The following is a 12,742-nucleotide window of genomic DNA, read 5'->3' on the forward strand; positions in this document are numbered from 1 at the left end:
ACCAGCTTGGAAAAACCACACAGAAGGGACTTTCCTGGTGGCTCAGTGGATAAGAATCTGCCTGCCAATGCAGGGCACAGGGGTTCAATCCCTGGTCCGGGAAGAACCCCCATGCCGCAGAGCAACTAAGCCCGTGCACCGCAACTACTGAGCCTGTGCTCTACAGCCTGTGAGCCGCAACTACTGAGCCTGCATGTCACAACTACTGCAGTCCGCACGCCTAGAGCCTGTGCTCAACAAGAGAAGCCACCACAATGAGAAGCCTGCGCACTGCAATGAAGAGTAGCCCCCACTCACCACTAGAGAAAGCCTGCGCGCAGCAACAAACACCCAATGCAGCCAAAAATAAAATAAAAAATAAAGAATCCCTGGATCAAAAAAAAAAAACACATAGAAAGGACATTCTCGGGGTCAACCAGGGAAATCTGAATATGGTTGCAGTATTAGAGGAAATAAAATTTTATTAAAATGGAAAGGTAGAGATATTGTCTGAAATAAGCATAGCAAAAAGACCCAGAAGCCTATGCACTAAAGTTTTAACATCGGCAATCTCTGAGTGGTGGGAATATACTGTTGAAACTTTTCTTTTTGCTTGTCTATTTTTCCAGGTTTCCTACAACGTACATATACTTCTTCTGAAATATTAAAAGGTTATTAGAAATAACTAATAGACTTTTGAACTTAAGCCAGGGAGAGGTAAGCTGGAGGCTGTCTGCTAGCAAATTTTTCTTTATCTAAGAAGGGGAGACATCTATCCAGAGACCACAAAAGATGTTAGCAACATGCAGGCACTTACCAAAGGGGTTCAGAATAGAAGCCTAGAGAGGGGTAATTTTGTGGTTCCCCATCAAAAAAGGAACCAAAGCTCTGGACTCCTGATGTGCTGGGAACTCCAACTGTGCGCATGCGTGTGTATATGGGTGTGTGCACCCACACACGCCCATGCATGCCTGGGAGTGAGCAGAAAATAGAGCAACAGTGAACAAATCAGTATAATTAGGGGTGAGGGGAAATGAAGGGAAGTTTTATTATTATCCATAATAAAACACGGCAGAGAAGTTCTACAATCGCTTATCTAGAGAACAGATTCCAACGCCTTTCAGTGGGAGCAGCGCACAAGCAGCTGCCACTTAAGTGGTGTTCTGAAGTATGAAATTATCTAAATTGTTAAATGGGTATCTAGCTCAGACAGCACATTTGCAGAACGAGATTTTCAGGGTCGTAGGATGCTGTGATTTCACACATTTGCTCAACCCAGCATTAAATAGCTGGAGAGGGGAGCAGGTCATCAAGGAATGCTCTCCCTGCAAACCCAGTAAGAAAGATTCTCTCCACAAGCCAAATGCCGTGTCCCTTTTCCAAGGTCAGGAGATAAACTCTGCCAAGGAAGAAAGCACTATAGTGCTGCTCAGGGACGGGCAGACAGAGCCCATCTGTGTGCGCCCACGTTTGTGATTCGCACGGACTGCGGTGGATGCACCTCCATCATCACCTGTTCTTTGGCTGCTCTGCCAGGTTCCAGACTCCCTGTAATTTACAGCCTGTCTGTCACCCAGAGGTTCTGTGGGAAACATTGCAGGGCCCTGGGATATGTGAGTTTCATGTGACATGCTTTTTGTCTTTTTCCCCAAGTGTGGGCTACAGTTAAAACCTTAGGCAGTTAAAGGGTGTGTTCTGTGCTTAGAGTTGATGAACAGCAGGTCTTTCAGAGCTCTGGAATCCCAAGGGAGCACCAAAGGTACAGAGAAGCACCCATCCCAATCCTAGCCAGGGGTAGGGGGCTGGGGGTGGTGACTGGGTGAGTCCTCAAGGGATTGTCCTCTGGAATGGGCCACAGCTTATCTCCCATGCAGTTTTTCTCTCCCCAGCATCTAACCTGAATATTCTTGGAGGAAAAATAATGCCTGCCACATTTAAATGTGTTTAAAACACCTAGCTCTGTTTCTGGAACATACTGCAACTAAAAACAAATGGCTATTATCATTTTCTGACTGTAATTCCCCATAAATTGTTTTATATTCCCTGGAGTCTGCATCTCTTTTTTTTTCTTTCTTCTTTTTTTTTTTGCGGTACGCGGGCCTGTCACTGTTGTGGCCTCTCCCGTTGCGGAGCACAGGATCCGGACGCGCAGGCTCAGTGGCCATGGCTCACGGGCCCAGCCGCTCCGCGGCATGTGGGATCTTCCCGGACCAGGTCATGAACCCGTGTCCCCTACATCAGCAGGCGGACTCTCAACCACTGCACCACCAGGGAAGCCCTGCATCTCTTTTAATCATGGAAATTATAAGTTAATATATTACCCTGACAAGTAGCTTAGGATGATGATATTACATACATACATGTTTTATAATTTCCATTTAGTCCTATATGATTTTAAATGGAAGTGTAGTGCCTACTTATAGTTAGCTTCTGGTCTCCTATGATTCTTTTGACCTTTTTCGGCTGTGTTTAAATTAATTAATACTAAGTAATTATTACGTGTCCAGCACACAATGTCCTCTAGAAAAATCTAAAAATGATCCTGTTTGTGAGACTCTTACAAAGTAGTTAAAGGGTCAGGATATACATACAAAATATCCAAAGTTCAAATATAAGGAAGTATATGACCAGGTATGAATGAGAATCTGGTTTGAATATGAGACTCACTTCATTCATTTACTCATCCATCCGTGTATTCATTCACTTATGCCACAGATATTTACATGTTACTATGTGCAGGGCTGAGCCAGTGTGACAGACACTGCTGGCTAGCTTCCCCAATAGCTGTGCCCAACCCCTTAGCCTTTGCCCATTTCTCTCACTGTAGAGGTTGAAAAAAAAAAAATTCACTTTTTCAGCCTCTTTTGCAGCTAGGGGAGGCTCAGTTCTAGCCAATGAGATATAAAGAGAACCTGGGAATCTTCTGACAAGGACAAAGTCTTGTGAGTTATAAGCCTTCTGTCCCCTTTTCCTGCCTTGAATGAGGATGTGATGCCTGGAGCTGTGGCAGTCACCTTAAGACCCTGAGGTGACAAGCCTGAGGCCAGAACGTCAACACTGAGGATGACAAAACAAAAAGAGAGAGTCCTGTCCTTGATACCATCACTGAGCAGATACCACTGCCAACAGCCATGGACCTCTGATTTCTTACGTGAGAAAAATAAATCTCCATTAGTTTAAGGTGCTGTTGATTGGCTATTTCAACACTTGTAGCTGAAAGCATTTGCTAACATACAGCTGGGTACATAGCGCTAAACAACAGAGACAAATAATTACAAATACACTGTGTGTGACCACGGAGAAGCAGGGATACAGGCAAATCTAAGCTAGAGTAGGCACACGATGGCTTAGTGATGAATATGATGAGCCCTAAGTGACAAATTAAGGCCAGGGAAAGAGCAGCAGACAGAGTGGGCTGCTCTGAAGGGGAACAAGAAGATGGTGTGGCACATGTGTAGGTTAAGAGCCGGGTGAGGTAGGCAGGGCCTTGTGCGCTCTGACGGGGATGTGCTGCTTTGCTCCATGAACAAGGAATGGGAAACTCCTGCAGAGTTTGAAGCAGGAGCAAGTCGCTATACACGATGTTTTTTTAAAAGTGTCCCTTGGTGAGGGATGGGGTGGGAGATGGAGGAGTGGGAGAGAGAGGAGGGCATAACTATAAAAGGGCAACAGGAGGGATCCTGGCCATGATGGAAATGTTCTGTACCTTGACTGTGACAATGCTGACATCCCAGTTGTGAGGTTATAGTATAATTTTGCAAGATGTTACACTGGGGGGGAACTGGGTAACACAGGATCTCTCCATTATTTCTTACAGCTGCATGAGAACCCACCATGATCTCAAAATAAAAAGTTTAATGGAGGGCTTCCCTGGTGGCGCAGTGGTTGAGAGTCCGCCTGCCGATGCAGGGGACACGGGTTCGTGCCCCGGTCCGGGAAGATCCCACAGGCCGCGGAGCGGCTGGGCCCGTGAGCCATGGCCGCTGAGCCTGCGCGTCTGGAGCCTGTGCTCCGCAACGGGAGAGGCCACAACAGTGAGAGGCCCGCGTACCGCAAAAAAAAAAAAAAAAAAGTTTAATGGAAAGAAGTGTCTCCCGGTTTCAACATGGAGAGTGGATGAGAAGGGGTAAGGGTGGGAGACGGGACACCAATTTTGAAGGGACCCTGAGTCATCCAGAGAGTTGCCGGGCCTTGGACTAGGGAGGGGGGATGAGAGGGGTGAATTGATTCGAGAAGTATCCGGAGGGTACTCTAGGCAGAGCCACCGATGGATGGATGTGGGAGGGTAGGGCCTGGAGCAGGACGGTGGATTCTGGCATTTTCACTGAGATGGATAGGACGCAAGGGGAGAGGAGCGGGTTTCACGGTGCTGGCGGCGGGGAGGAGGCGGTGCCCCCCCCGCCCCCCAGCTCCTGGGTGGGCAGCTCGTTTAAGGAGCCAGTGAACTATCCAGGTCACTGTTCTGAGTGGGCGTCTGGAAATGCAATCACCTTCAAATAGGACTAAAGGTGAAATTTCTCTCCTCCACCCACTTTCCCACTCCTAGTGCCTTCCTTCTAGGAAAACACCAGAGAGGAAGGAAACCTTGGCTCTCATTCTTTCAGCCCTTTCTCTACTCGCCGATTGCTCTCCCAGCCCTAACCCGGGAGCCAACGCCTGCCACCCGAGGCGCCGGGTCTGATGAGAGGCTGGGGTCCCAGCCGAAGCCCCGCCCACGCGCAGCAGGCCTCTCCCCCTCCCCCACTCCTTCCTTCCCTTCTGTGCCCAGTGCAGGACTCAGCCCCGCTTCGCATGTCCACGTAGGGCCTCTGCCTGCTTTCTAGAAGACTTCCCTCCGAGCTCCCGTCCGCTGCAGCTGGTGTGCGAAGCGGCCGGCTGTCAACTCTGCAGCTGGGGGTCCCTGCAGCGAGGGCCCCTCTGTCTAAACCCGTCGGCTCGCTCTGCCCTCGTGTCTAAGCAGGTGGGTCCCCAGCCCTAGACTGAGGGCTGCAGCCCGGAGAGTCCCCTGCGGCTTCTGCGGACGATGCTCGCAGATGAATGGCGTGGCACGAGGGGAAGGCAGGAAGGGGCAACTAGAGAGAAGAGTGTATACGTTGAAGAGCATCCTTGAACACCGTCTAGGAAGGCGCCGTATTAGAGACTCGCAATACGTTTTCCTTCCTAAGTTGGAAGAGACCATCCTTGGTAAAGTTGCCGACTTTTGCATTTAGGAGCCACGTTGCACAAACCAACTTCCAATGTCTGTAAACCCTGGAATCCTGCTCAGCACTGTGAGAGGCCCGCTCTGAGAGGCCCCCGGGAACCCCCAACTGGCTGGGGAGCAACAGAGTCACAAGAGTTCCTCCGATTCATTCCAGGGTTGCGGGGAACTGCACACACTCGATACAGTTATTATTCTCTTATTTTTCTGCCAAATGTATATTGTTTTCATGTAAGAGAAATGCGTACATGATATGACCCTTCTACACTCTCTTTTCCATATGGCTAGTCATCCTTGGCCCATACTCTACAGGTCAAAGCCCTGAAGGAGAGGATGGATGAGAGCCCCGCCGAACCCCTATTAATTTGGGATCTATTCTTCTAGATCTTTTTCTATCTATTTACACATACATACCCATACGTTTTTACATAAATAGAAACATACTATACATATTCTGCAACTTAATGCTTTCACTGAAAAAAATCTTGGTGATTTTTTCCCCCATACATCAACTAATCCACAGTATGAATAGTGTGTAATATTTGTAAACATCTGCCATTGTTGAACAATTTTTGTGTCCAATTTTTACTATTACAAATATAATTATAATAAACATTCTGTGTACATATATTTTTGCATATTTATGTGTTACTTCTAGAAGATAAATTAATAGACATGGAATTGCTAAATGAAAACTAAATTAAAACTACCACTAAATTGTCCTCCAAAAATGTTTACTAGTTTTCACTCCCAACCACACTGTATGTTCCCCAATACTATATATTCCCCAGTACTATATGTTCCCCAATACTATATATTACCAATTTTTTCATCTTTGCCAATCTGACGGATAAAAGGGGGTATCTCATTTAAGTTTTGTTTCTTTGATACTAGAGAGATTGAATATCTTTTCAAATGTTTATTGGCAATTTCTATTCTTTTCTTTGAGAAACTGTTGTTTACATTTTAAAATGTCTTCCATTGGGTTGTTTGAATGTTTCCTACAGATTTTTAGGAGCTCTTTTATGATGGATATTAATTTTTTGTTGCAAATATTTCAACTAGTCTGACACTTGTCTTTTATTTGTATATGGTGTCTTTAGTTCAACAATTTTTTTCTTTTTTTAAGGATGGCTTCTGGGTAGTAAGTCTTGCTTAAGTAGACTGCCTCATTGCCTGAAAATTATACTTTTGGAAACTCCTTTTTATTTTCTTCCAATACTTTTTATAGCTTTAATTTTTATGTTTATTCCTGGAATTTTGGTGACCTTATGACAGAGATAGGGCTCTGGCTTTACATTTTTTCCAAAGGTCTTAGTGCCAATTGTCTCACTGCCAATTACAGACTATTCCTTTCTTTTCCCACCGATTTGAAATACCACCTTTATAATATATCAAATTCCTACATACACACACATCTGTCTCCAAACCCTGTTTTTCTCCATTGATCTATGTGTATAATTTAGCCCTATCAGGATCACACTTTCTAATCACTGTAGCGCTATAGTATGTTGTGATGTCTGGTAGGACACATCCACTATTGCCCACCATTACTATCACCACCAAATATTTTTTAGCTCTTCTTAAGCATTCTTTTCTTCTACACAAACTTTATAAATGGGTCATGTTTCCTTTAAAAAAATTGTGACTTAAATGGGTTTGCACTGAATGTATAAGTTAATTTGGGCATAGCTGACATCTTTACAATATTGAAGCTTCCCAACCAGGAACAGAGAATGTCTCTTCATCTATTCAATTCTTGTTTTAAACTTGTATGTAGAGATTTGCAGTTTTCTTAATCAGGCTTTGCATATTTCTTAAGTTTATTCCTGGGTGTTATAATTTTTGTTGTTACTGTTAGTGGTACATTTTCCCATTACATTTTATAATTGGCTTTTGCTCTTCTATTGGTAAGCTATTGATTTTACTATATTGACCCTGAATGTGGATGCTTTAATGAGTTCTTTATTAGTTGTAATAGTATTTAATTGATCCTTTAGAATCTTCTATTTAGAGAAGTATTAACAGTTGCAAAGATAACATTTTTGTATACACCCTTCTAATATTAACATTTTCTATTCGTTCTTGTCTAATTTCATTGCCTAGAGTTGCCAGCACCATGTAGGACTAACTTTAACACTTGTTAGTAACTTTAAAAGGGAACGCTTCTAAAATTTTACTGGTAAGTATAATTCTTCCTTTAAATTTCTGGGAGAAAAAGTCTTTATTAAGCTAAGGAGGTTTCCTTTTATTCTCTACCTAAGACTTGTCAGAAATAAGCTTTGAATTTAACCAACTTATTTTCAATCTATTAAAATGAGTTGTAATTCTATTCTTCACATAAAAGCTGTCCTCTTTCGGCCATGTAAAACTTTAATGACCATATACTCTATTTCATTAAGACAATATAACCATGTCAGAAACCTCTGATGCCATTAGAGTTGGTGTATGTTAAAGACGTAGAACTGGAAATATTTTTTGGAGCATATCAAAACAAAGCACGTATTTATGCTGTTGGTAATTTAATATGAATCCCTCACCTTGAAATCATCAGGAATGAGGAGTTTTGATGTTCGTAGAAAATTCAAGATATATCTGAACATCTGTCCATCTCTGTCAATGAAATAGTGCTGTTTGAGACTGTCCAAAACAATGGGCTCTGTACCATCAAAAAGTCTTCCGATTCTGTGATAGGAAAGAGGGAACAGTGAAGACAATTAGAATCAATTGTTCGGCCGCTAAGACTGAGAGCTACTGTTTTGTGTCACTGTCAAAGGTAGCACTTTTGAAGATGGCAGTCCGGGAAAATCACCCACTAAGTAGTTATGGCTCTCTGAGAAATACTGGCCCCTGCTTGATAAATATCTCAAGACCAGACAATTCAAAATAGTCTCAGCCTTTCTCAAGTAAATTCTGTTATTCAATGTCTTTTACCTGTAAAGAAGATGTCCTGACATGGTGATTATGGCTAAGTGCTTTCATTGTAATGGAAGATCATGTCTTTCCCTCTGTGTTACTTAAAACAACTCTCTCTGCCATTATAATATATATATATATATATATATATATATATATACACACATATATACACATATAAATGTATATATATAATTGCTCCAAAGCGTCTTTTAAACAGAGTCTACAAAAAAAGCAATTTTGTTTTTAAGAAATCTGTTTTCTGAGCTTTCCCTACCCATGACTCCCAAATTTTCTAAAAATAAAGCAATGCCTATATGCTAACATCTACATTTAATTATAAAAAACAATAATTGAGAATATCACTCATCTAAGAGAATATGTTTTCCATTAACAATATGCAGTCTAGTTTCCTAGGTCTCAGCAAAAATCATCTGTAACAGCCAGGAATCGTTATAAAATATAAACATTTGACCACCCAAAAAGTATGACCTAGTGCTGAAACATAAGTGGCTATGGGTAATTTTTAAAAACAGGAATCTATAATATGTTTTTCCTCTTTACAGTAAACATTTGAAAAGTGTGCTACAGTTAAAGCATTTTGTATCCATTATCATTTATCTCTTTAAGGAAGGCTGAAACTATACACTTCAGTATATACTCAGTTAATAGAAAGCAGTCACATCTATAGTATGAACAGGTAGAGTGTTGGCTAATGACAAATAAATATCCTGTATCAGAAAATAGAATTTACACACTTGAAATCTCTTCCTTTGCCAAGAGGTGCATTTGATTTTCATGAACAGTGTAGGCAGGAAAATGGTTCCATTTTTTAAGAAAAGATTTTGTAGAACTCATGACAAGTCTCTCTCTGATTTGGAACACCACTTTATTGCTTTGATGATGATTTTGATTTGAAGATGATTTTGAAATTTTCTAATCTTATTGTTGAAATGGGACAGATGTAATGGTAAATCGACAATTCCATCCCTCTTAAAATACAACAAACCAACCAACAAATAGGAAAGCTGCTCCCTTCCCTCCCCAAAAAGAAAGACTTGTGAATCTGTTTCAATAACAATCTTTGAAAGATAATTAGAAAACTCATGTCCTACCTGAAGGTAGTAAGGGCAAAGAAGAAAGCAACTAATTAGTCAGATCGTATTTTTAAAACTCAATGTATTTCTCTCAACTACTATTTTCATCCAACTTTCCACGAACTGAAGGTGATCATCCAGGGTGTAGGTTACAACCATCCTGGGATTCTTGCACCACATGCTACCTTGTCATTCATTTCTCATAAACACATCAATCAAATGGTAGACTACAGAAAGAAGAGGCAGCGAAACTAAAACACATTTTGTCACGCATTTATACGGTTTCCAGGACAGTTTGGTGCAGGATGGGAAAGAATAAGACTTCTTTGCCTATGATGAAAACATTCTACTCTTCACTGTTAATGATAAATTTACAGTTGACAGGGGAAGAAAAGGGAACTATATTTATTAAGTGTTTTCCAGATAACTTACACTCACCTAAGCACTTTATGTATGCAACAAATCCATTATCCTCCTTTTAAGATGAAGAAATAGGCTCAAAATGATGAGTAACTTGCCCAACTAGTTAAGTAGCATTGGGGGATTTGGGCACAGTCTGTTTGATCTTAAAGGGGCCTCCCTACAATGATTGGAATGAAAAGAATTACCACTGCTGAATGAAAGCTTTCGGTCTAGAGTTTTCATTTCTACCTCACATTTGTTCAGCAAGAGTTTTATAATGAAATCCAAGCGTGTACACTGATTATTTTTGTGGCCTGAAGTAAATTAATATCAAAGATTACAAGTCACTTCACTAATGAGATGAAAAGTAAATATTTTATTCTTAAATAAATCCCAGGCTTTTAATTTTTAAATACTCAATTTCAAAATCTAGACTTGGAAGGTCGCCAGCACAGAATGAGTGATTAAATAAATCTTCACGGGCTTCCCTGGTGGCGCAGTGGTTGTAAGTCTGCCTGCCGATGCAGGGGGACACGGGCTTGTGCCCCGGTCCGGGAAGATCCCACATGCCGCGGAGCGGCTGGGCCCGTGAGCCATGGCCGCTGGGCCTGCGCGTCCGGAGCCTGTGCTCCGCAACGGGAGAGGCCACAACAGTGAGAGGCTCGCGTACCGCAATAAATAAACAAACAAACAAACAAACAAACAAATAAATAAATAAAATAAATCTTCACGGAGTGAATGGGTAAAGCAGTGACTGAGTGAGGAGGGGAATGAGGCTCCGCCAGTTACTAGCTGTAATCTGGGTAAATCAACTTCTCTGCGTCTCCATTTCTTTTATAAAGGTACCCTTTTTCTCAGGGTTGATGAAAAATACAGAAAGAGTCATGGCACGCTCAAAAAGAACACAGCAAAAGCAAGTACCCCAAAGGAGCAAACGAAAACTACAATGTCTACGAAAACAGTTCTTAGAAGCCTGCGGGCACTGTAGGGAACAGGACTGAAGGAGTAAAAGGAAGAATTTTGGCTTAAGTGTACTGATACAGAGCTTTCCAAGACAGGAGAAACGTGTTGTGTAAGCGGCTTTTAGGATACCATCAAAACAAAACAAACAAAACCCACCTCCAGCAGACACGGGAAACTGCGCATAGTTGCAATCAGAAGCGCCTTCAGATCTGACTTGGATGACGTAGGAAAAGAGGCAAAGGAAAGAGGAGGGAAATCTGAAAGGAGACCCAGCGCGGGTGGGGTGGGGGCGGGGGGGGGGGGCAGGGAGGTGACTGCGACCTCTGGGCGAGGCAGTGGGAAAAATGGAGCCTGTAGGTGGAATCATTCAAGCCGAAAGGGGGTGAGAAGCTGGAAGGACTGGACTCCCCGCGTTAGATGAGAAACCCACCGAAGCCCCGGAACCTGCGTTGGTCCGGAACCTTCGCTTCGAGCTTGCACCAGGCTGGGGAGGGCGCGCTCTGCGGACCAGAAGGTGGGAAGGGCGTGGCCTGAAATTGGTGGGAAAACCCTCCCGCCTTCTGCGCGGGGCGGAAGGAGCTGGAGAGGAGGAGGACGGCGGGATCGGGAAGGAAGAACCCGTGGCCACATGAATGCACATTCCTGGCTGCGGTGAAAGGCCCCTGGGAGAAGAAAGAGTCCCTGCGTTTGGGTCAACAAAGGTTTGAAGTAATAAAAAGAGACACTGCTGCAGATTTTTGCTAACTTTAAAAAGAGGAGGTTTTGAATTTGTGAAAACAATGCGGAAAGACAGGGTGGTGCCAGTGATCGTAAAATGGGGTCCTGGGTCTGTTTCGAGATTGAATGTGCTGTGGAAAAGCATTGTTTGGCTAAGCAAATAGAGGGGAACATCGACACAGGCTGTATTTCTTGTGGACATATGAATGGAGTTACAAATCAACTGCAGTGACTTGTAAACTCTGGTGCCTGAAAACTATGTGGAACTGATTACAGTTTGCTAACCTTGGAGAACATTCCTGTTTTTCAACTGACCAAGACCAAGCTTGCTACGGATGATGTACAGCTGCTTTTTTGTTTTTTAACACTCATTGAACCAAGTGGCAATGCAGGGAAAAACTTCCTTCCACAAGTTTATTTTTTTGACATGTATTTTTTAACATTCTACTTTGGACAGTTTCAAACTTTATGCCAAAGCAGAGAAAATAATATAATGAACCCCCATGTGTCCACCCAGCTTCTAAAGCTATCAATTCTTGTCCAGTCTTGTTTCACCTGTACCTCTATGCCTCCCTCTCCCCCTCTGGAGTTTCTAAGTAAATTGCAAACACACTTTTTTTTTTTTTTTTTTTTTTTTTGCGGTACGCGGGCCTCTCACTGTTGTGGCCTCTCCCGTTGCGGAGCACAGGCTCCGGACGCGCAGGCTCAGCGGCCATGGCTCACGGGCCCAGCTGCTCCGCAGCATGTGGGATCTTCCCGGACCAGGGCACGAACCCGTGTCCCCTGAATCGGCAGGCGGACTCTCAACCACTGCGCCACCAGGGAAGCCCCCATACTATCATTTTTATCTGCAAATATTTCATTAATTAAAAGAATTATAAAGGTTCACTAAAAAAATGCATTAACAGATATTAAAATACATTCCTCTTTTTTGCTTTTTAGTATTAACTCTGTTGACTACTTTTGTTTATGGTGGAAATAATGCAGCCCAAATCTCCAAGGAAATTAAGCTCCTTTTGGTGGAAAGTTAGTCTGCTTCCTCACTGTGGCTCCCCCTCTCCCTGGCATTAAAGAATGGTCTTAAATAAAAGAGAATATAGGGATAGGACCTGACTTACCTGACTTAGTGTGAATCAATCACTGAGAATTTTTTCTTGTGTAGTCATTCATTTAGAGGACCTGGTTTCTCTAATTTACCGTGACTCAGTTCCTTAAGAATTTCTCTTTCCTTTTTTATTGTGTAGTCATTCAGTTATTCATCCATTCTTTCCACCAATATTCACTCAACCTGGCCATGTGAAATACAGGGGACGCAGTGGAGAATAAGCCACACTCTTGACTTTTGTGGAATTTAACAGTCTGTGGGGCTGGGAATTGCAGGTCAAGTGCAGTGTGATTGAGTGCGCCAGTGGGTATGCAGAGTGGGCTATGGCAGTACACAGGGAAGAAAAAGAAAGTCCACTGGAGA

The 12,742-nt window shown here is 42.9% G+C and overlaps 1 protein-coding gene across 1 annotated transcript in view; it reads right to left on the reverse strand.

The window, feature by feature from the left end:
- The window catches only part of KCTD1 (potassium channel tetramerization domain containing 1), an 87,456-nt gene that overhangs the window by 13,470 nt on the left and 61,244 nt on the right, over nt 1-12,742 (reverse strand). Inside the window, exon 3 of the mRNA XM_082667218.1 lies at nt 7,720-7,864. Within this exon, the coding sequence (XP_082523344.1) occupies nt 7,720-7,864 (145 nt within the window). The remainder of the gene's footprint in view (nt 1-7,719; nt 7,865-12,742) is intronic.

The sequence above is a fragment of the Grampus griseus genome (genome assembly GCF_964374135.1).
Source record: "Grampus griseus genome assembly, chromosome: 12".
NCBI classification, from domain to species: domain Eukaryota; kingdom Metazoa; phylum Chordata; class Mammalia; order Artiodactyla; family Delphinidae; genus Grampus; species Grampus griseus.